This window comes from Apiospora marii, assembly GCF_038362585.1.
Source record: "Apiospora marii strain CBS 49790 chromosome Unknown utg000015l_segment0_segment0, whole genome shotgun sequence".
Taxonomy (NCBI): Eukaryota; Fungi; Ascomycota; class Sordariomycetes; order Amphisphaeriales; family Apiosporaceae; genus Apiospora; species Apiospora marii.
Window position 1 is genome coordinate 92,052 of NW_027117386.1, and position 20,219 is coordinate 112,270.

The window sequence follows — 20,219 nt, forward strand, 5'->3', positions numbered from 1 at the left end:
GCCCTCCATCATGAGAACACAGCCCAGCTTAACAGCCCTGGGAAGGACGTCGAGGTTGGTGGCGCGGAGCTCAAGCGTGGCCTGCAATTAATTACTTGAAGCACGTTGTGGTAGTCGGGTGTTGTTTCGGGGCTTTGTGGGCCTTGGCTTAGCGTCGAGTCTGTGGCTAGTGCATTTGAGATATGCTAGTGTATATGAGATGGAGGCCTAGATTCACTCTTGACCTTGGTGGACATCGGAGGCTGAACATTACGGGCATTGACGGCCGCAATTCTTTCCTCGTGTTGCATATATCTTTTAAAGTAGAAATACACGCACTCGCATTTCAAGGTTCCACTCCTCCCAGTTCACGCCGTTTGTTACATAACAGCCTCGGCTTCATCTGTCACCTCGAATTTACCCAAGGATCTAACCACAGCAGCTGGGTTGCCATACGCTAAGGTGTAAGCAGGGACATCGTGGGTAACCACCGAGCCTGCGCCAATAACCGCATGGTTGCCGACAGTCACCCCTGGCCTATTTCTTCATTAGACCAAATCCACTTTAAATAATGTTTTCGTTCTGCTTACATGATACAACCGCCGCCAATCCATACACAGTCTCCAATGACTACTGAGCTTCCCAAGCTTTTACGTTTGAGGTTCTGTTCAACAGTCAAAGGATGGCCGACGCCATATATGCCGACATTCGGCCCTATGTTGCAATGCTCCCCAATGCGCACATCAGCGACGGGAGTGTCCAGAATTGTGCAGTTCCTGTTGATGAATGCAGTTGCGGCTATGTAGACGCGGAGGCCGTAATCTATGTAGATCGGCGGCTTGACCAGCGGTGCGCTAGGCTTGATGGAAGGATCCTGAAATGCTATTTCGCTGGTCACTGCCGCATCGGGCGTCATGTTCCGCATCAAGCCAGATAGGTCAACAATGCTAGAACATTCACAGATTAGCACGACTCAATGGCGGAGTTTGACTTGCCTTGCGCCCCACCTGAGCCATGCTCGAACTCTCAACGAGGGTATGGAATCCTCGTCCAACTTGTTGAAGTCATGGCAAGCGCTTGCACATCGATGTCTAGCCGCGCGGTGTGCGTCGTTCCCAGCCTCAAACTCTATCTCTGCACGGCGACTCTTTGGCGCTTGGCTGAACATAGCTGGATCTCTTGGGTCGTTGCTGGTGGCTATGTTTGAAATGTGTTGCTTTTCAGGCACATTAGCAACTACTAGACCTGATATCAAGCAAAATATAAATGTTCTTGCTAAAGCTACACGTCTTTGGAATCCCACCCTTATCAAGGAAGAATGATGTGAACCACAAATAGTTACAGACATGTCATGACTGCCAAAGAATGCATAATGAACTCATTACTTCCGCTGGAAAGATCAAATGGTGGTCGGCACTAACAGGATCTACACCAAGAGATTGGTGATTTCCATTGATTACTCATATCTCAGGGGTATGAGGCCGGCTGCGATCTACTAGGAAAATACTTGACGTAGCAATACCTAGAGATCGGGAGCTCAGTACTCAATCTTAACAGGCCTAAACTCCCAGTGACTCGCATGACCGATACCACTGCTTGTATATTTCCACACCCAAGCTTCAACCCGCTTTTTCATACCGTAATTGCACCTTCCCGATGTCCACGCGATGGTTAGAAGCGGTGCTGTGAGAGTGTGAAAGAGTAGCAGTGTCCGTTAAGAACTTCTAGCCCTGGCCACCTGGTAGTACTCCCAAGTATTGATAAGTGCTTAGAGAACAGCATGCGCTTACTGTACCCGAATCTTCAATGCTGCCCTTCTGATATGTACCTACCCGTTCCTGTAGCCTAACCGCATGCTCTACGTTCAGTTTCGGATCTCATGTTAATTAAGCTATGTCGATACGCTTGCCTTCGTACCTCAAGGTGTAGTCGTTGAAAAGTGACCGATACATAGTGATACCTGACGCTATTAACTAGTCCTCGCGATGTGGGATTTGCTGGGGATGCCGCCGCTTAACCGTTAAGGGCTTGAAGATTCTCGCGTCCTGTTTCCTAGCTTAGCTCCCGTACTTGTCCGTAAACCTGCTGGCCCTACTATATGGATACAGAGACTGAAGAATAGCTACGGCATATTAGCGCGGATTAGGGGGTTAAGTCCCCTAGAACGCATTATCATTAGCGGGAGAAAGTTCGCGACCCCGCCGTATGACCGCCAACCCTGCAACGTGCCTGGTCGGTACAAGAACCTATCGCTACGAGAGCAGGAGAAGCTATCTCAGCGCGCATTGACTTCACTCTTGACCTTGTAGCACGACGATGGTTTGGCCGACATGCAAGATCCTATTGATTGGCAGTGATCTGGATGCATGGTCTGCTAGGCTTCCCGATCTCCTGCAATGCAATTGATGCGTGCCGCCATGCGCCCTCGAGGAGGACCACGAGGACTTGCCGACACAAGTCTTGTGGCATGGAGCTTCTTAAATCTGGTATACGGGTATTACAGCTTAGTAAGGTGACTCGTGACGTGGGTTAGGAAGCTATTAGTCTCGAGGCGCTAGTATAATCCACGTTAAAGGAGTCTAAATCTGGGCACAAGAGGCATATATCGTTACCCTACGTATGCGAGAGGGTGGTGTACGGCGGGATGGTGTCGATAAAATCCCTAGTTAGGTAAAAGCTGCCATCGGATTGGCGCTGTAGAAGACGCATGGTGGTGCTTGGAGTTCACTTTAGGCCTGGAGACAGGAGAGTGGGTGCCTAATGGGTAAGGCGCAGCTATCGAATAGGACGGATGGGGGAGTGAATCTGGTAAGACCACTGCTAGCGGGAGGGCGGGTAGTGTTCTGTTATATGACCCGTGCTTGTCCACGCGCCGACCGGTTCCTAGCTAATGGGGCGAGGTACGTAATAGCTAGGCTTATGCGACCGATCGCTAAGGCACTTAGAATGGCGGCATGGACTCCGCCGAGTGCAGCTTACCTCTATAAGCGGTTTGTTGATCGGTCTATAGCCAGACAACCCTGTATGCTTCCCTGGCTGCTCCACTACTCGCTCTATTGACGCGTCGTAGGATCACGGCGCGATTGGAGGACAGTGATCTAGCAGCCGGCATGGTGATCCGTAGCGGTCGATCGTGTCACTCCGAGAGGTACCAACGCGCTAAACGTCTGCTGTACTGTCCGTTGTGCGAAAGATGACAGGCACTGTAGGAAACGCGCCGTAGACGCGTTAGTGGAGGCCCATGGGGGTCCGAATGTAGATGGAGCTGACAGCCGCAGCGCTAAGGTGACTTTTTGTTGCATCGCGATCTCGTTTCGGGGCGCTAGGCTACCTTGTTGCAGCACGCTGTGTCCGCTGCACGGGGTGTCAAAACTCACTCGCAAATGCAGCTAACGCATGCACAAATGGACTGGACAGGTAGTAATTCGGATATAAAAAATCACACATAATACACCATCATATCAAAGCCGTAGCGCTGTCTTATGGTGTGGCATTCTCATCAGTGGATGGCTAGAGATCGTAGCCCGGGTGGTGCAAGGCTCGTTGCGACAAGTGGTCACGTGCAGGCCTGCCGCTGGAACTGCCATCAGGCTGTCTGTCAGACAATATAATATTCAGAGGGACTTAACACTTGGTAAGTTACGAGATTGCCGATCCATTGTCCTCCCTCCACTGCTCTACTGCGGCGAGTGATTAGCATGAACATCCCTCGATCCACCACACTATGCTTTCCAGGGCAAGATACAGCAACTCTTTTCACGACGTAAAGGCGACAAAGGCGGGGCCCCAGATGGCCCACCTGGACCCTCGGTCGCGAGCGCAAGCGCGAGAAGCTCCACGCCCAGCAGAGCGTTCCCATCCGGCATCAAGCTACTGCACTGCCCGTCGGATTGTACCGTTGAGTAAGAAGCCCTTCTATTCCCGCAGGCAGTGGATTGATTACTATTCATCCCAGTGTTGTCTTCGTCCACGGCCTGACGGGGGACCGCGAGAAGACCTGGACCGCCCACAACGAATCCGAGCCATGGCCCCAGACCCTCCTCCCGTCCAGGCTCCCGACCGCACGAGTCCTCACCTTCGGATACGATGCCAGCGTGGCCGACTGGAAAGGCATGGTTTCGCAGAGTCGGATCGCAAATCATGCAGGCAATCTGCTGTCGTCTCTCGCAGCGTACCGGGACGATGATGACACAGTAGGCAGGCCGCAATATAACACTACGTAGAACAGACGTAGCTATGCGAACAGGACGAACGGCCGATCGTATTCGTATGCCATAGCCTTGGCGGTCTGGTTTGTGAAGACGTACGTGTTTACTTCAATACAGCAGGATAGTGCTCATTATTGGGCACGCATTGGAGACTGCGAAACAGCGGCCGGACACAAACCTCCGAAATATACTTCGCTCCACACACAGGTTTATCTTCCTCGGGACCCACACCATGGGGCTGGCCTCACGCGATGGGCAGAACAGCTTGCTAGATCCGTTGTCCTGGTCAAGCAGACAAACCGCGATACTGGGGACGTCATCAAGCAGGAATCAGAGTTCTGATAAGACACAGCATCGAATGGCAGCCCTTCAGTCAGACCATGGTCATTGAAATCAATATAGGCCCGAGTTCAGCATGGACATCCATAGCTGCACGTGCCGGCGATTGATATGTAAATAAAAGTCAGCAACCAATCCATAGTTATAGACTAAGGATAGACGGTCAACAAGGAAGACGCTATTCGTTTGACCTGAGAAAGCGCAGCACCAACCAACTAGTTAACAGAAAAAACAAGCCCACCAACGAGATGTTCGACGTAGAGAGGTGGATGCCTCCGTAGCCTGAGGCGCTGTCCCTCGGCCCGGACTCGTTTCTTCACCTACGAGTAGAACCGCTCCATTCTGGCGAAGGAGCCTTACGATATCATCCCTGCCCTCCGCTATCGCAGCCTGTAGCGCGTTGCCGTACTCGCCGCCTTCCACGTTGACGTCGGCGCCCTTCTCGAGCAGCAGCCGAACGACCTCTTGGCTTCCTCGTAATGAAGCGGCCTGCAGCGCATTGCCGTACTTGCCGCCTTGCGCGTGGACGTCGGCGCCCTTCTCGAGCAGCAGCCGAACGACCTCTTGGCTTCCTCTAACTGAAGCGGCCTGCAGCGCATTGCCGTACTTGCCGCCTTGCGTGTTTACGTTGCACCTTTCTGCGATAGCCCCCAGGAGGTTCGGAAGCCCATTAGATGCTAAAGTGTAAACGAGCCCTACATCTACTCCCTTTTCTAGCTTGAACTCATTCGAATCAGTAGCGATAACAAACTGTTTCCACCTTTGGAACCAGCCATCTAACTCTCGTAGCCACTGCTGGATACCGGTTGCCGGCGAAATGTCTGAGGAATAGGGGGAACTTTCCCTGTCCTCTGGCTCCTTATTCTCTCCGGCCATTACGTCCTGAGACAGAGCCCTTTCTGCATGGTTAAGAATGTGGCTCGCCGCGTAGCCAAGAAATGGGTCTTCGCTTGTTAAGCTTTTTATATGCTGCGTATCCATCGATACTGTGGCCACATGCTGGATGCTAGACCAGCAGCGGGCCCAAAGTCGCCCGTGACTGGCCGTAAGCGGCTCGGGTCCTAGCGTCGGATCCAATGCCTGTAGTCTCTTCTGTCGAAACAGAAAGTCGTTAACCGACAGATGGATGAACTGGACGGACTCGGCCATGCCTTTCCGTACCTCAATCAGGCCCCTCGACGAGGTCGTGATCCGTCGCTGGATCACATCGATAGCGGGACGAGTCATCCCTACCGTCACCGCGGCAGCGAAAAGCTCTAGGGGCTTAAGCAGTCGTTGGCTGAGGAGTACCCATTGAAGCATGCGGACCGTCTCGCCCATATCGACAACGTCCTTGCCCAGAATCGTGTCGAATATCTCCTCCAGGCGGCTCGGCACGCCTTCGAGTGTCTTCCGCATCGCTTCGACACGTCCTTCGTCGTACGCCCTGTTGAGAAGGGACACGACAATAACGACCCATAAGAAAACCCCTTCGGCCCGCCTCTTGATCTCGGTCTCTATCTCGGCCTCTCGCACCTGCAGCTTCTCCCCGATATATTTGGCAATGTCGTTTTGGTGATCGAGGCTTTCCTCTACCGTCAATTCGAGTGCTCTCTTCATTCGGATGCTTGGGTAATGGCGGCTCGAGAGACAGATCTGTAGCGGACCGCTGTCCCGAGAGGCATCGACGCTCAGCGACTCTAGAAACTCGACCACATCGCGGACCTCGGACTCGTCACACTCGTCGAGCGCGTCGACGAGAAGAAGGAGGGGCTGCGACCGCGGCTGCTGGACGACCGAGCGTATGAACCCTTGGAGCTCGGATGGACGCCACTGCCAGTCCCTTTCCCGGCTTGTCCTCTGCTTCGCGCGGAACGAAGGGACGAAGCGTTCGTACAGCCCATCGTCGTCTTGGAGCAGCTGGTATACGATCGACCGTAGCATGCCGAGGGGCGTCTTCTCGAGCGTCTCGCCTCGGGCGTTAAAGAAGAAGGCCACGATAAGGTGGTCGCGGAAGAACTCTTTCTGGTAGCGGAGGTAGGCGTGCTTCATCAGCGTCGACTTGCCCGCGCCCGGCTTGCCCTTGATCCAGAGCACTCCATTGTGGGTTGGCAAAGAGGCAGGGTCTCTCCAATCGCGGAACTCGGTGGTGTCGAACAGCCAGTCACACGTGTCTCGATAGGCGGGCGCGATATCGTGTCGCCGGGCATCGATCTCACGAAATGCGAGGGAGCGGAGGCAGGCTGTGCTGTTAGCAATGTAGGAAGCCCGGCATCTCCATAGAAAGTAGCCTAACGCGAGCAGGCATGTGGACAAGGCCATTCTTACCCTCTTTTCCGTCCGGAAGCTTGTTCTGCGGGTCTGGAAATGGGTCTGCCCGTGTTAGTGATCGACAGCTAGGGCTGCGTGTGGGAATCTGAACGACCTACACCCATAGATGGTGCTGTGATTGAATTGCCAGCCGTTGCGGTCATTGTTGTTCTGCTCCCCACTGCCCGTTACCGTGTTTTGGGGCCCGGGACCATGGTTGTTGGTGGTGTTCGGAGACATGGGCAGAGGCTTTGGTGACGCGACGTGGGCGCGTCGCCGGATCGGTGTTAGGGCGATGGTTGGAGGCGATGGTTGGAGGCGATGGTTGGAAGCCAGATGGTGTCGCGATGCGGGTGGTATGGTCAATGCCAACAGCCAGAAGACGGGGACGGGGACACGAGAAGTGATCATGGAAAACATATGGATCAGCAGGCTGGCCATGGGGGTAAGCACAGCCTCTTCATCCCGCCCGTGGTGGCCAGCCTGCATGGTAGAAGCTTACTGGCCTGGTATGGAATTGGTGGCGGCCATTGACATACCTCAGCGGGCTGTACGCAACGTATGCAGTGTTAATGCCTTGTTCTCACATTGGCCACTTCTTCGCTTACAAGGCCTCTCTCACAAGTTATTGGGGGTCCTAGTCTGAACCGATCTCATACCAATACCGCTTCGCTGAATACACGACCTATCCCGCCTCTCATTGTGCTGCTACAACCTTATTAAAGCGATGTCATTAAATATCTTTAATCGGTTCGTCCAGCTTTTGTTTCACGTCGGCGACTCTGTGAAGAATTATCGGTCTGTAGCCTATGGTCGCAAGGCAGTTCGCTTTTGCTGTTTTACTTCCAAGAACGCGGAGCATCTCTTGGTCTTCATTGCAGCTAGTTGATTCCACAGGTCAACCATAACCAACTGTGCTTCGATCTGAGGTACTTGCACTTAAGATATCAAAGATTTGACGCGTTTGTCGAGTTACGGCCGGTGTACATGTGTGCTATCTATTGGCTGGCCTGGCGAGCCGAAAACATTACATAGCTATTGTGCCTGTCTAGAGTGCGGAAGACTGCAATAAGTCGACGGGGTTGTAGGTTGCGGGGTAAATAATTCCTCCGCAGTAAGCATGCGAATGCAGGACCGATGCTTCTGCAGCAATGCTTAGGCTTCACTTGCACACTCGACCAACACAGGGAAGGGTATCGCGAATTGTTTGATAAGAAATGTGACAGGCCACAATTGAATAAAGAAAATACGAATCGCCCGTCTACTATTCCACCCTGACATCAAAAGAAGCTTGACAGGAAGGGTGGAAATGCCAGTCGACGCTAGGGCTAGTCAGTATGGGCATATCGCCCCAGAACCGCCTTCATCACTGCCGCTGCCGTCGCCGCGGCAAACGGCTGCCATGCCTTGTTCTTGTGGCTGTCAGCGTAGTCACAAATTCCTTTGATAATGATACATGGCACTTCATCCCAAGCGCCAGCACCTTCCATCTCGAAGGCAATTACATCATACTGGGCAGCAATGCGATCGCGGTGTTCTCCAGATTTCATCACCGTATCACTGGATGCCATGCGGCCGACAAAGATTTCAGGACACTGCATATCGTCCAGTGCAAGGTTCCGCTTCGCCTCAAGGCGCTCCCTAGGCACCAACTGGTTCTCGTCGCAATGAAGTTCGCCGCAGGAAGCCACAGCAGCTTGCTCGCAGAAGTTGTCCAACCCCTCGTTACAGAGGCCGCACGTCTGCGGTGCGCGATGGTTATGTCGGTAGGCTGCCGCGAATAGTTTGTCTTCGGCCACACCAGGATACTGGTAATCGCATCGCCGGCGCTGACGCACTGCGGCACCTTGTAGCACTTTTAGATATTCTCCAGCCTTCTTCTGTACACGACGTCTTCCCATTTCCGTCTCGAAGCTAGCAATCAGACTGCGGATGTCCTTGCTTGGCCGGCCAAGGCTGTCGTTGATGGTGTCCTTCGCGACAAATGCATTCGGGTATTGCTTACCCAAGCCATGCTGAAGGGTCTTGCTGATCACCACATCGCCGAGCAGCGCGTCGTTAGTGCCCGCGCCCGGCACACCACCACAGACCCCCACCAGGAAGGTGAGCTTCAGGCCAGGAAAGCTCGAACGCATACTGGCCGCGGCCCCAGCCGCCGCCGCTGTACCCATGTTGGGGAGCAATGCTAGCACTACATCGTACTTCCTGATACGACCAGTCGTGTACGTGTTTCTATCCCCGGGCGCACGGCCGTATTGCTCCTCTTCCTCATCCCAGAATTGATCAAACAGTAGGGATACGGCATCGTACTCGAGTGGCAAGGCGCAGACAATGGCTATTTCGAAGCCTTCGCGACGGGATGGTTGGCCGTGGCTCGGCATAAGCGTCTCGGTCTTGTCGGCCTGTAGTCCTTGGAGAAGGTCTGTTTTGGATAAGCCACTCATAATCAAAAATTCGTCTGAGGATTTTGAGATCCTTATTACCATGGATGCTGCTGTTATTGAATTGCGTGCCGCGGCTGTTGTTGTTGTACTGGGCACCGGTGCCCGCAGCGACGTTTTGAGCACCAGAGCCAGAGTTGGTGATCGAGAGATTTGAAGACATGACCGTTGATAAGCCTATTTTCTCGCGATGATTGAGTTTATGCACAGGCGTTATAGGGCCTGGGTTATGGAGCGGGCGTGATTTGAGGATATCCTGACGACTGCACACTCGACATAATGGCAATAGCTGACAAGCTATGTTCGGCGACTGGTGAAACCAGTCATCCTAGCAAGTCAATAACACATGTCTCGTGGTGATTGGCTCTTACCCGTATGGCGGCAAGATGATCAGTCAGTGTAGCGGTGTCAGCTTACACTCGACGCAGCGTGCTCCTTGCCTGCTTTATTTGTAGCAAGGCAATTGAAGGTAGAACGTGGGAATTTTCATAACTTCTTTCCTATCTAGTCCCACATACAATCGCCGTTTCCCTTACGATTCCGTGAGTGGATATCGTTCCCTATATGTGAATCCAACGAATTATGTGGACAAACTAACAAAGCTAACTGCTACAGTCCAACAGCCACCCTTGTCACATCCACTCGCCTTGACTTGCTAGCCGTCTCGAAATGCTGGGCCCAGAAGCTACCCATGTCCGTAATTCGGTCAGGGATGTGAAATCGGCCCTCGAGAACCTCGGGAATGACTACAGTAATCCTGGTGATCCTGAAGAACTTCCCGCAGCTTTCGCCGAAGTCCTCAAGCACCTACCGCCTGTTTGTGATGCACTCGCTTGTGCTAGAACACAAATAGAGCAGAGAAAGGATGAAAGTACCTGGGCGGAGGTGAAGGATAGCATGGAGCAGTGCAAGGCAAAAGCTGGTAGTTTGGAGAGTATTTATGGGAAGGTTGTGCCGTCTGCAGCCGCGCAGAGAATGGAACACTACCGCGATGCCGTGCGTGGGCTAGGCAAAGGGGGACGCGTGGAAGTTTTGATGGAAGGCATACTTCGAGATGTGAAGGTCTTGTTGACGGTGGATGAGGGGATGAAAGTGGCAGCCGAAGGACATCTCCGCACGTTGGCCGGAGTTATGGCACAGGTGTCGGCAATCCCACCATCACTGCAGGATGACGGCTCAGCTTCAGGTATCTACAACTACGGCTCGGGTCCCCAGAATGTCGTCACAGGCGACGGACAACAGTACAACAACAACAACACAGGCAATCAGTTTAACGGCAGCACGTTCCACGGCGTTGATCCCTTTAGCCACGATCGACGAGGGCACTGAACGGTGACGCGAGACTCAGGGCTGTATGTAGTTATGGTGGGTGCGGCCAGTCTAGTCTGGACTTAGGCGAGAACAAGCTACCAGAGCCATTGTACGAAGGACGGTTGCTACTTGTGGAGATTAGTCAAGTTCGTCTGCCGGCAGCGCGCATTGTATAGGTACACAGAATCGACTTGCAAAGCATCTACCCATTGTCGAAATTGCGTCCGTGGCGTACTCGCTTGGGATTGCTATGACTGGTGCCGCGGGATCGCTTTTAGCGTAGCTGCAGCGGGGTCTCGTTCTTGGTAGGGACATGGCCAAGGTACAACAGCTGTGTTTGCTTGAGCCCCATTGCAAGTATCACCAATAGCCAGGCTGTGAAACGCGTATGCCGCGCAAGGCACACAACAAGACGGGCCGCTCGCTTCATGCAACCTACCTCTGTACCCCGCCTCAGGTTTGGCAGTGCGCGTATTGTCTTCTTCTGCCTTCCTCATGAGCGACGCCTTCTATTCTAAAACATCAAAAGGCATGGCCACCCAAAGTTGTCTGAAGAAGTCAGTTATTTGTATTCTACAATGTAGAAAGCAACCTTCAGAGGTGCCGGCTGACCACGTCGGTCGTGTTAACGTTTTGCAGCGCCGGCGCGTTTCATCAGAACAGTTCCACACAGATGGTTCCCACAACTGGCGCTGGTTCTGCGCAGAGGCGTCGGTCTGTATCATGTCAGTTTATACTTTCACACGCAATTTTATCTGCTGACCGGAGCAGCTTCGCAAGTGCCAGCAGCATTCGCTGCTGTCCACGGTGCCTGCACACATTCAAGGAAGCTTTTGGCATGCCTGAACTATGGTGGACGGACAGTTGCAAGAACTCGAATGGTTATTTCGGCTGCGAAACGATACAGGATGCCACAAGTATTGCAGATCTCGGTAAGCAGATATTCGGAGGGGCAAGAAGGAGCTAATGGGATGCAGCCACGTGGGCGTATTTCGAAACGAAGCTGCTAGACGAACAAACACAGTATAAGTGGCTGAAATCCAACGTTTTCGCTCACTGGAAAGCAGCATCGAAACAGATGGCGATCCTGGTGTTTGATGTGCAGCCGCCTTATGAAAAGCAGATGACCGAGCTGTTCACGAGCCTACAAACAGACGAAACGGCTGACCCATTTTGGGTTTACGTGACGCTAGCGAGCGAGATCGTGCGCTTCCAGGATACAGCCGTATGGGCCGTGCGCGACCATGTTAGATTGAAAGAAAAGGAGGGGAAGCCAGAAGGGAAGCCAGAACCAGACTATCGGCGCCTTCACGATCTTGCGCGGCACGCCGTCCATGTCACGGAGACGACCGATGTAGCTCTCGGAACAATGCATGCGATTTTGGTGCATCATGAAGCTTTCAAGACAAGGGTACATAACGATCGTACTTGGCAAAAGGTACACAACCGCCTGCTCTTCTTCCGACAAATGCTCGAAGGCCTGCGCTGTCGATCCAATTCGAACGAGAAGAGGCTTCTGAACGAAATACAACTCGCTTTTCACATGGTTGTTCAGTACGATTCGGGGACTTCCGTTGATATTGGCAAGGCTACACAGGAGGACAGCGCTGCGATGAAGACGATCGCTACACTGACGCTTATCTTTCTTCCGCCGACGTTTATATCTACAATTTTCAGCATGTCGTTCTTCAACGTCGATGCGGAAACGGGCTGGAAGGTTTCGAACAGGTTCTGGGTGTACTGGGCCTTTGCAGTACCGATGACCCTCCTGACGACTGGGCTATGGTACCATTGGCAAAGAAGGTTCAGTCAGACGCGAGTTCATGGCAACCAGACATCACCGTACGAGAGGCGGCAACTGCTTGACGCAAGGCACACCCCGGGTTTGGCAATATTTCGACGACGGTAATTCGGGCGCCACAGAGCTGGGCCAAACCGCATTGATTAAATATCTTCTCACTGGCCTAATGGGCTGAGTTCTGAGGACGTGTCACCATCTAACAATCGCGAAGCGCTACTGTCGCCTTGTACCAGACCATCACCTCGCCCCACCGAAACTGGACGACTTGGCCTATGAAAGAATTGAGGCTCGACCGGCTAGCGAAATCATCCTTTGCAGCTCGGTCGTCGTGGGACGGCCCGTGCCGCTACGCTAACTCGGCCGGAAGGTTATCGTTGCGGAACAAATAGACTTTCATTGGATCTGGACGAGCAGCCGAATCTATATACTGGCTACACGGCGGTTTCTGCTTGAACCTCGCTTGGCCAGCTTAGCGGTGATTCTTTGTGAGCCATAGACGCGCCATGTCACCGCCGAACGCCGGGAGATGTTCGTGATTTTGTTACTTGCGCTTCTATCATGTCCAAATATGAAAACTCATTGAACCCTAAAAAGTCCACTTGAGTCAGACTAATGAAAAGCTCCACGGGAAAAGTGTGGAAGAATCCATGCCAAGTAGGCGATTGATGCAGAGGTTGGGGTAGGTCATATGATCTGGTGTAGCTCGCGCAGGCGATCTTGTCGCAAGCTGGAGACTAACAGCTACACACTAGCGCCAGAAATGCATTGTTCCAATAGTGTTATGGGACAGGCACTAAGGTGCACTGCGTTAGAAGTCCAATAGGCCAAAATCAAATTTCTGACGTGCCAATCGCGGACAGTGAATCGAGATTTAAACCTAATTTACTGACACCTATCTTCGACTTTGAAAGATGAAGACCTATAACGTACTGGCCGCCACCCGATTGATTATGTTAATCAAGTATTGCATCAAACGTGTCGAGGTCAATGCGGTAAACTCGGTATGTGCAAGTAAGGACTTCAGCAGCAAAGGCTTCAATGCGGATGTATTCGCATGTGCTGCTAGCGACGGGATAGGTGCATGTCAGGCTCTGTATGTACTGGAGTACGGGGGAAGTGGCCGTTTTAATGATCCTAAATCTGGCTAAACAGTAAAACACAATTGAGAAGTGCGCATGCATGCATGTAGTTATCTGCCATGCAGGCTGGCCACCACGGGCGGGATGAAGAGGCTGTGCTTACCCCCATGGCCAGCCTGCTGATCCATATGTTTTCCATGATCACTTCTCGTGTCCCCGTCCCCGTCTTCTGGCTGTTGGCATTGACCATACCACCCGCATCGCGACACCATCTGGCTTCCAACCATCGCCTCCAACCATCGCCTCCAACCATCGCCCTAACACCGATCCGGCGACGCGCCCACGTCGCGTCACCAAAGCCTCTGCCCATGTCTCCGAACACCACCAACAACCATGGTCCCGGGCCCCAAAACACGGTAACGGGCAGTGGGGAGCAGAACAACAATGACCGCAACGGCTGGCAATTCAATCACAGCACCATCTATGGGTGTAGGTCGTTCAGATTCCCACACGCAGCCCTAGCTGTCGATCACTAACACGGGCAGACCCATTTCCAGACCCGCAGAACAAGCTTCCGGACGGAAAAGAGGGTAAGAATGGCCTTGTCCACATGCCTGCTCGCGTTAGGCTACTTTCTATGGAGATGCCGGGCTTCCTACATTGCTAACAGCACAGCCTGCCTCCGCTCCCTCGCATTTCGTGAGATCGATGCCCGGCGACACGATATCGCGCCCGCCTATCGAGACACGTGTGACTGGCTGTTCGACACCACCGAGTTCCGCGATTGGAGAGACCCTGCCTCTTTGCCAACCCACAATGGAGTGCTCTGGATCAAGGGCAAGCCGGGCGCGGGCAAGTCGACGCTGATGAAGCACGCCTACCTCCGCTACCAGAAAGAGTTCTTCCGCGACCACCTTATCGTGGCCTTCTTCTTTAACGCCCGAGGCGAGACGCTCGAGAAGACGCCCCTCGGCATGCTACGGTCGATCGTATACCAGCTGCTCCAAGACGACGATGGGCTGTACGAACGCTTCGTCCCTTCGTTCCGCGCGAAGCAGAGGACAAGCCGGGAAAGGGACTGGCAGTGGCGTCCATCCGAGCTCCAAGGGTTCATACGCTCGGTCGTCCAGCAGCCGCGGTCGCAGCCCCTCCTTCTTCTCGTCGACGCGCTCGACGAGTGTGACGAGTCCGAGGTCCGCGATGTGGTCGAGTTTCTAGAGTCGCTGAGCGTCGATGCCTCTCGGGACAGCGGTCCGCTACAGATCTGTCTCTCGAGCCGCCATTACCCAAGCATCCGAATGAAGAGAGCACTCGAATTGACGGTAGAGGAAAGCCTCGATCACCAAAACGACATTGCCAAATATATCGGGGAGAAGCTGCAGGTGCGAGAGGCCGAGATAGAGACCGAGATCAAGAGGCGGGCCGAAGGGGTTTTCTTATGGGTCGTTATTGTCGTGTCCCTTCTCAACAGGGCGTACGACGAAGGACGTGTCGAAGCGATGCGGAAGACACTCGAAGGCGTGCCGAGCCGCCTGGAGGAGATATTCGACACGATTCTGGGCAAGGACGTTGTCGATATGGGCGAGACGGTCCGCATGCTTCAATGGGTACTCCTCAGCCAACGACTGCTTAAGCCCCTAGAGCTTTTCGCTGCCGCGGTGACGGTAGGGATGACTCGTCCCGCTATCGATGTGATCCAGCGACGGATCACGACCTCGTCGAGGGGCCTGATTGAGGTACGGAAAGGCATGGCCGAGTCCGTCCAGTTCATCCATCTGTCGGTTAACGACTTTCTGTTTCGACAGAAGAGACTACAGGCATTGGATCCGACGCTAGGACCCGAGCCGCTTACGGCCAGTCACGGGCGACTTTGGGCCCGCTGCTGGTCTAGCATCCAGCATGTGGCCACAGTATCGATGGATACGCAGCATATAAAAAGCTTAACAAGCGAAGACCCATTTCTTGGCTACGCGGCGAGCCACATTCTTAACCATGCAGAAAGGGCTCTGTCTCAGGACGTAATGGCCGGAGAGAATAAGGAGCCAGAGGACAGGGAAAGTTCCCCCTATTCCTCAGACATTTCGCCGGCAACCGGTATCCAGCAGTGGCTACGAGAGTTAGATGGCTGGTTCCAAAGGTGGAAACAGTTTGTTATCGCTACTGATTCGAATGAGTTCAAGCTAGAAAAGGGAGTAGATGTAGGGCTCGTTTACACTTTAGCATCTAATGGGCTTCCGAACCTCCTGGGGGCTATCGCAGAAAGGTGCAACGTAAACACGCAAGGCGGCAAGTACGGCAATGCGCTGCAGGCCGCTTCAGTTAGAGGAAGCCAAGAGGTCGTTCGGCTGCTCCTCAAGAAGGGCGCCGACGTCCACGCGCAAGGCGGCAAGTACGGCAATGCGCTGCAGGCCGCTTCATATCAAGGAAGCCAAGAGGTCGTTCGGCTGCTCCTCAAGAAGGGCGCCGACGTCAACGCGCAAGGCGGCGAGTTCGGCAATGCGCTGCAGGCCGCTTCATGGAGAGGAAGCCAAGAGGTCGTTCGGCTGCTGCTCGAGAAGGGCGCCGACGTCCACGCGCAAGGCGGCGAGTTCGGCAATGCGCTGCAGGCCGCTTCATATGAAGGAGAGGAAGAGGTCGTCCGGCTGCTGCTCGAGAAGGGCGCCGACGTCAACGCGCAAGGCGGCGAGTTCGGCAATGCGCTGCAGGCCGCTTCATGGAGAGGAAGCCAAGAGGTCGTTCGGATGCTGCTCGAGAAGGGCGCCGACGTCCACGCGCAAGGCGGCGAGTACGGCAATGCGCTGCAGGCCGCTTCATTGGACGGAAGGCAAGAGGTCGTCCGGCTGCTGCTCGAGAAGGGCGCCGACGTCCACGCGCAAGGCGGCAAGTACGGCAATGCGCTGCAGGCCGCTTCATATCAAGGAAGCCAAGAGGTCGTTCGGCTGCTGCTCGAGAAGGGCGCCGACGTCCACGCGCAAGGCGGCAAGTACGGCAATGCGCTGCAGGCCGCTTCATATGAAGGAGAGGAAGAGGTCGTTCGGCTGCTGCTCGAGAAGGGCGCCGACGTCCACGCGCAAGGCGGCGAGTACGGCAATGCGCTGCAGGCCGCTTCACTTAGAGGAAGCCAAGAGGTCGTTCGGCTGCTCCTCAAGAAGGGCGCCGACGTCCACGCGCAAGGCGGCGAGTACGGCAATGCGCTGCAGGCCGCTTCATTGGACGGAAGCCAAGAGGTCGTCCGGCTGCTGCTCGAGAAGGGCGCCGACGTCCACGCGCAAGGCGGCAAGTACGGCAATGCGCTGCAGGCCGCTTCATATGAAGGAGAGGAAGAGGTCGTTCGGCTGCTGCTCGAGAAGGGCGCCGACGTCCACGCGCAAGGCGGCAAGTACGGCAATGCGCTGCAGGCCGCTTCACTTAGAGGAAGCCAAGAGGTCGTTCGGCTGCTCCTCAAGAAGGGCGCCGACGTCCACGCGCAAGGCGGCGAGTACGGCAATGCGCTGCAGGCCGCTTCATTGGACGGAAGGCAAGAGGTCGTCCGGCTGCTGCTCGAGAAGGGCGCCGACGTCCACGCGCAAGGCGGCGAGTACGGCAATGCGCTGCAGGCTGCGATAGCGAATGGCAGGGATAATATCGTCAGGCTCCTTCGTCAACATGGGGCGGTTTTACATGAATGTGAAGAAACCAGTGTTGTGCTCAATCCGAATCAAGGGGTGGTTCCTCAGGCTACTGAGGCATCTACTTCCTCTCTATACCGAATATCGCTTTGGTGGGGCTTGTTTTTTCTGTTGACTAGTTGGTTTATGCTTCGCTTTCTCAGATCAGACGTATAGTGTCTTATAAAGTAGTCGCTTATTGTTAATATTCAGGTGCGGCTTAGTTGTCGCTAATGTATTGAGCCTATGTGTGCTATTCAACCGCTGACATGTACGCCGACGGCCGTCCCTGTCAAACCCGGGCCCATCTTTGTTTGCACTATCATGGTCTTTGGCTAACTCAAAGTCTTATCTTGCAACAGTGTGCACTACATGGAATTCCCAGTGATACCGCCAATTCCACGCCAGTGGCAGCATAAGGCGATTTCCACAGTTGAGTGTGACCTTCGGTCAATCGACCCATCGTCGTCATTAACGTTCAGTACTTTGCTGCACAGCCGGTTCGCTCTCTTCAGATTCCGGATCCTTTTGACGAGCATGAACTTGCCGCGCGCCCGATCCCAGATAGCCATGCGTCTATTGTCTACGTCAAGCGCATATGCATTCAGCATAAATGTGCATACCGGCCAAATCTTGCAGTATCCCGACCTCTACCCCGCTATCCTTAGCAAGGCCCTACAGAAGTCCTGCTTGGCGATGATTGGTACTTCTGCAACATTATTCACGCATGTTGCAGGCGCCCCACAGTACCCAGACTTTCATAATTAGGAAGCCTCCCGGAGTACTAGGTAAGATTTATCTGGGTCGTGATTCATGGATTCCAGTTCCTGGATCCCAATTCCTGGATTGCAGTTCCTGGATTACAGTTCTTGGATCACAACTCTTGAGACTGGGAATGGGGTAGCAGCTACTCGTTCGCAAATCTCGGCTATCTTCCACGGATAGCAGTGCATAGCCACAATAGGTACTTTGGCATGAAGCCAACAAGCAGAGACCCTTGCTACCCCCTGTATTTATAGACGGAGGCAGTTGGTTGTGTGTTAGGGGGATAGATTGCATACGTTCACTGGATCGACATAACATACCATGAAAGCAATAATAGGCCAAATAGTAACTAAGAATGCAAGCTATGTTATTGGTTCGGGCGATGTTTGATGGATAGCAAAAGCGCTAGGGGTGCTTGAACGAAACTGCCACTGACGAGCACACTACACTGAGTCTTACCCCTTGTCGAGAGCATACAAAGCGAGTAACAGGTTAAAAAGGCGGGGGAATTGCTGCACCAGGAATGAGGCAGTAGAAATATAGCTACACGTGTTTATATATATAGGGAAAGAGTCCAGACACCGTGTACCCAACAATCAAAATCCAGGTTATAAAACCTTCGCCATTCCAAGCTGCATCTCCTCCTGTAGTAGCTGCTCACTGATCAACTTCTCGCATACCCAGCCGTCTTCCTTGGCAGGACGGCCCTCCCAGTGCAGCTTATATTGCTTCGTCGCCCCTTTCACACGGGTGTCCAGAACCTTCACGCCCTTATGGATGCCATTGTAGCTTGCCTCAAAGTCGCGAACCATATTTTCGTCGATGTCCTTTCGGGGGATCCAATCACGAGTCCCGTCTGTCCACTCGAGGAGGAACATGGCGCGACGGCCCAAGCCCCAACGCGCTATAAGATGATCAACCTCACCAATAACAACGGACTCAGCTTCTCGAAGTCAGTCGATATTGCTGAGGAAATATTTCATGGGACTGATACATACCTTCATTGGTCTTGTCAGATGAGTGGTGTGGCTTTTGCGGCTTTTTGGTCCGGCCATGCTGCCTAACTGGAGCCTCAGGATTGGAAATATGTTGGGGACAATACGCTGTGCCCTGGGTCTTGTCCGCAGCGAACTGGAGCTGATATGTTTGCTGTCCGTTCACTATTACGCGTTTCAGGATACCATCGAAGAGTGGTATTTCCTCAAAAGATGCAGTTCTGAGATTAGAGACGATATTCGAAGATTCGCGGTTGGATACCGGCAACTTCTCGACTGATCGTCCACCTGGGTTGTTGCGGTGAGGGGGCTGGCTCAATGGTGAACTTGCTCGTCGAGGCTGGTCGGTTCTCCTCTGACGCTTGCGAGCAGGCTGTTCTTCTGCCGTCACTGTCTGGTCTCGAGAACTCGCGTGATCTTCACTTGCGCCGCAAAGAGGATCAGGGAGGTTGCCGTCCGATTCGGGTAGCTCCTCCCGAGCTTTGCGTCTCGTGCCGACAGTCACCGAGCCTCGCGAGTCGGTGTTGCTGTCAGAATCTGGTTGGGTCTTCGAGGCAGGACCAATCGTGCTTCCATCAGGGACTTTAGAAGAGCTCGGCGTCCCTCTGTTTATCAACTGAGCGCCACTGGTAGCAATGCTAAGACCCTCCAGGGGCTGGCTGTCCTTGTTTTGAGATAGACAAGGAATGCTCTGTACCGACGCTTCCCGCGCCTTACGGCGCTGTGCAGCCGCCTTCATCCAAGGTAAATCTCCAAAGTCTTCCCTCCGAATCCCGTAGAATGAGGAATTCACGGCGGTAGGGGTCTTGACAGCAGAAAGGGATCTCGATTCTGCCCCTGGTGGCCGTACTTCGGAGACAATCGGGTGACCTAGCTTGGCTGGGGGCGTGCTAATGAAAGAAACGCTCTCGGGACCTTGGGGCCTGGCGACAGGCTGACCCGAAGCGAAAAGGGCAGGCGGAAGACTTAGAGTCGGGTTTTGTCTGGAACTGGCAGACACTTCTGCCTGGTAGTTATTGCCGCTTCTCCAGGGCGGAATCGGCGTAGGATTTCGAAATTCGTCATCTTCAATAAGCGAGATCGGGTCTTGGGAGTGGGCTCCTTTTCCGCTGCTAGACGATTCTTTCGCCTTCATTGGAAATCCCATGGTGGAGGTTGGCACGAGATTCGCCCTGCGACTGCTAGCAATGTGCGCACCATCGCCGCTCAGCTTTTCTCCGTGGGGAGTTTCACTGGGCTTAGGGAGTGGCACGCTGGGGGTTGGAAGATGTGACATGGTCGCCTATGAAAGAGTATGGTGTGATTGTGGCTTTCCAAGTGATGTGTAGAAGAGATCTCAGACTCGAAGTTTGATGTTTTTGAGAT

The 20,219-nt window shown here is 53.7% G+C and overlaps 6 protein-coding genes across 6 annotated transcripts; 3 read left to right on the forward strand and 3 right to left on the reverse strand.

Annotated features, from left to right (window-relative positions):
- Positions 1 to 359: 359 nt before the first annotated feature.
- PG985_016369 (acetyltransferase- CysE/LacA/LpxA/NodL family) lies at positions 360 to 1,147 on the reverse strand (the record flags this gene model as incomplete). The annotated part of the gene is made up of 3 exons (XM_066836135.1): positions 360 to 516; positions 570 to 926; positions 987 to 1,147. The coding sequence occupies 3 exons, from the start codon at positions 1,145 to 1,147 to the stop codon at positions 360 to 362; spliced, it is 675 nt and encodes a 224-aa protein (XP_066675886.1).
- A 3,284-nt stretch (positions 1,148 to 4,431) lies between these two features.
- Positions 4,432 to 7,304, reverse strand: PG985_016370 (uncharacterized protein; the record flags this gene model as incomplete). The annotated part of the gene is made up of 3 exons (XM_066836136.1): positions 4,432 to 4,455; positions 4,956 to 6,858; positions 6,931 to 7,304. 3 exons carry the CDS (start codon positions 7,302 to 7,304, stop codon positions 4,432 to 4,434), a joined length of 2,301 nt encoding a protein of 766 aa, XP_066675887.1.
- An 839-nt stretch (positions 7,305 to 8,143) lies between these two features.
- PG985_016371 (uncharacterized protein) lies at positions 8,144 to 9,419 on the reverse strand (the record flags this gene model as incomplete). The annotated part of the gene is made up of 2 exons (XM_066836137.1): positions 8,144 to 9,237; positions 9,299 to 9,419. The coding sequence occupies 2 exons, from the start codon at positions 9,417 to 9,419 to the stop codon at positions 8,144 to 8,146; spliced, it is 1,215 nt and encodes a 404-aa protein (XP_066675888.1).
- Positions 9,420 to 9,925: 506 nt separating this feature from the next.
- Positions 9,926 to 10,585, forward strand: PG985_016372 (SesA protein; the record flags this gene model as incomplete). Its single annotated transcript, XM_066836138.1, has 1 exon — positions 9,926 to 10,585. The coding sequence occupies one exon, from the start codon at positions 9,926 to 9,928 to the stop codon at positions 10,583 to 10,585; it is 660 nt and encodes a 219-aa protein (XP_066675889.1).
- Positions 10,586 to 11,062: 477 nt separating this feature from the next.
- Positions 11,063 to 12,476, forward strand: PG985_016373 (uncharacterized protein; the record flags this gene model as incomplete). The annotated part of the gene is made up of 3 exons (XM_066836139.1): positions 11,063 to 11,292; positions 11,339 to 11,499; positions 11,545 to 12,476. The coding sequence occupies 3 exons, from the start codon at positions 11,063 to 11,065 to the stop codon at positions 12,474 to 12,476; spliced, it is 1,323 nt and encodes a 440-aa protein (XP_066675890.1).
- Positions 12,477 to 13,566: 1,090 nt separating this feature from the next.
- On the forward strand, positions 13,567 to 17,513 carry PG985_016374 (uncharacterized protein; the record flags this gene model as incomplete). The annotated part of the gene is made up of 3 exons (XM_066836140.1): positions 13,567 to 13,936; positions 14,075 to 16,974; positions 17,457 to 17,513. The coding sequence occupies 3 exons, from the start codon at positions 13,567 to 13,569 to the stop codon at positions 17,511 to 17,513; spliced, it is 3,327 nt and encodes a 1,108-aa protein (XP_066675891.1).
- Positions 17,514 to 20,219: the final 2,706 nt, after the last annotated feature.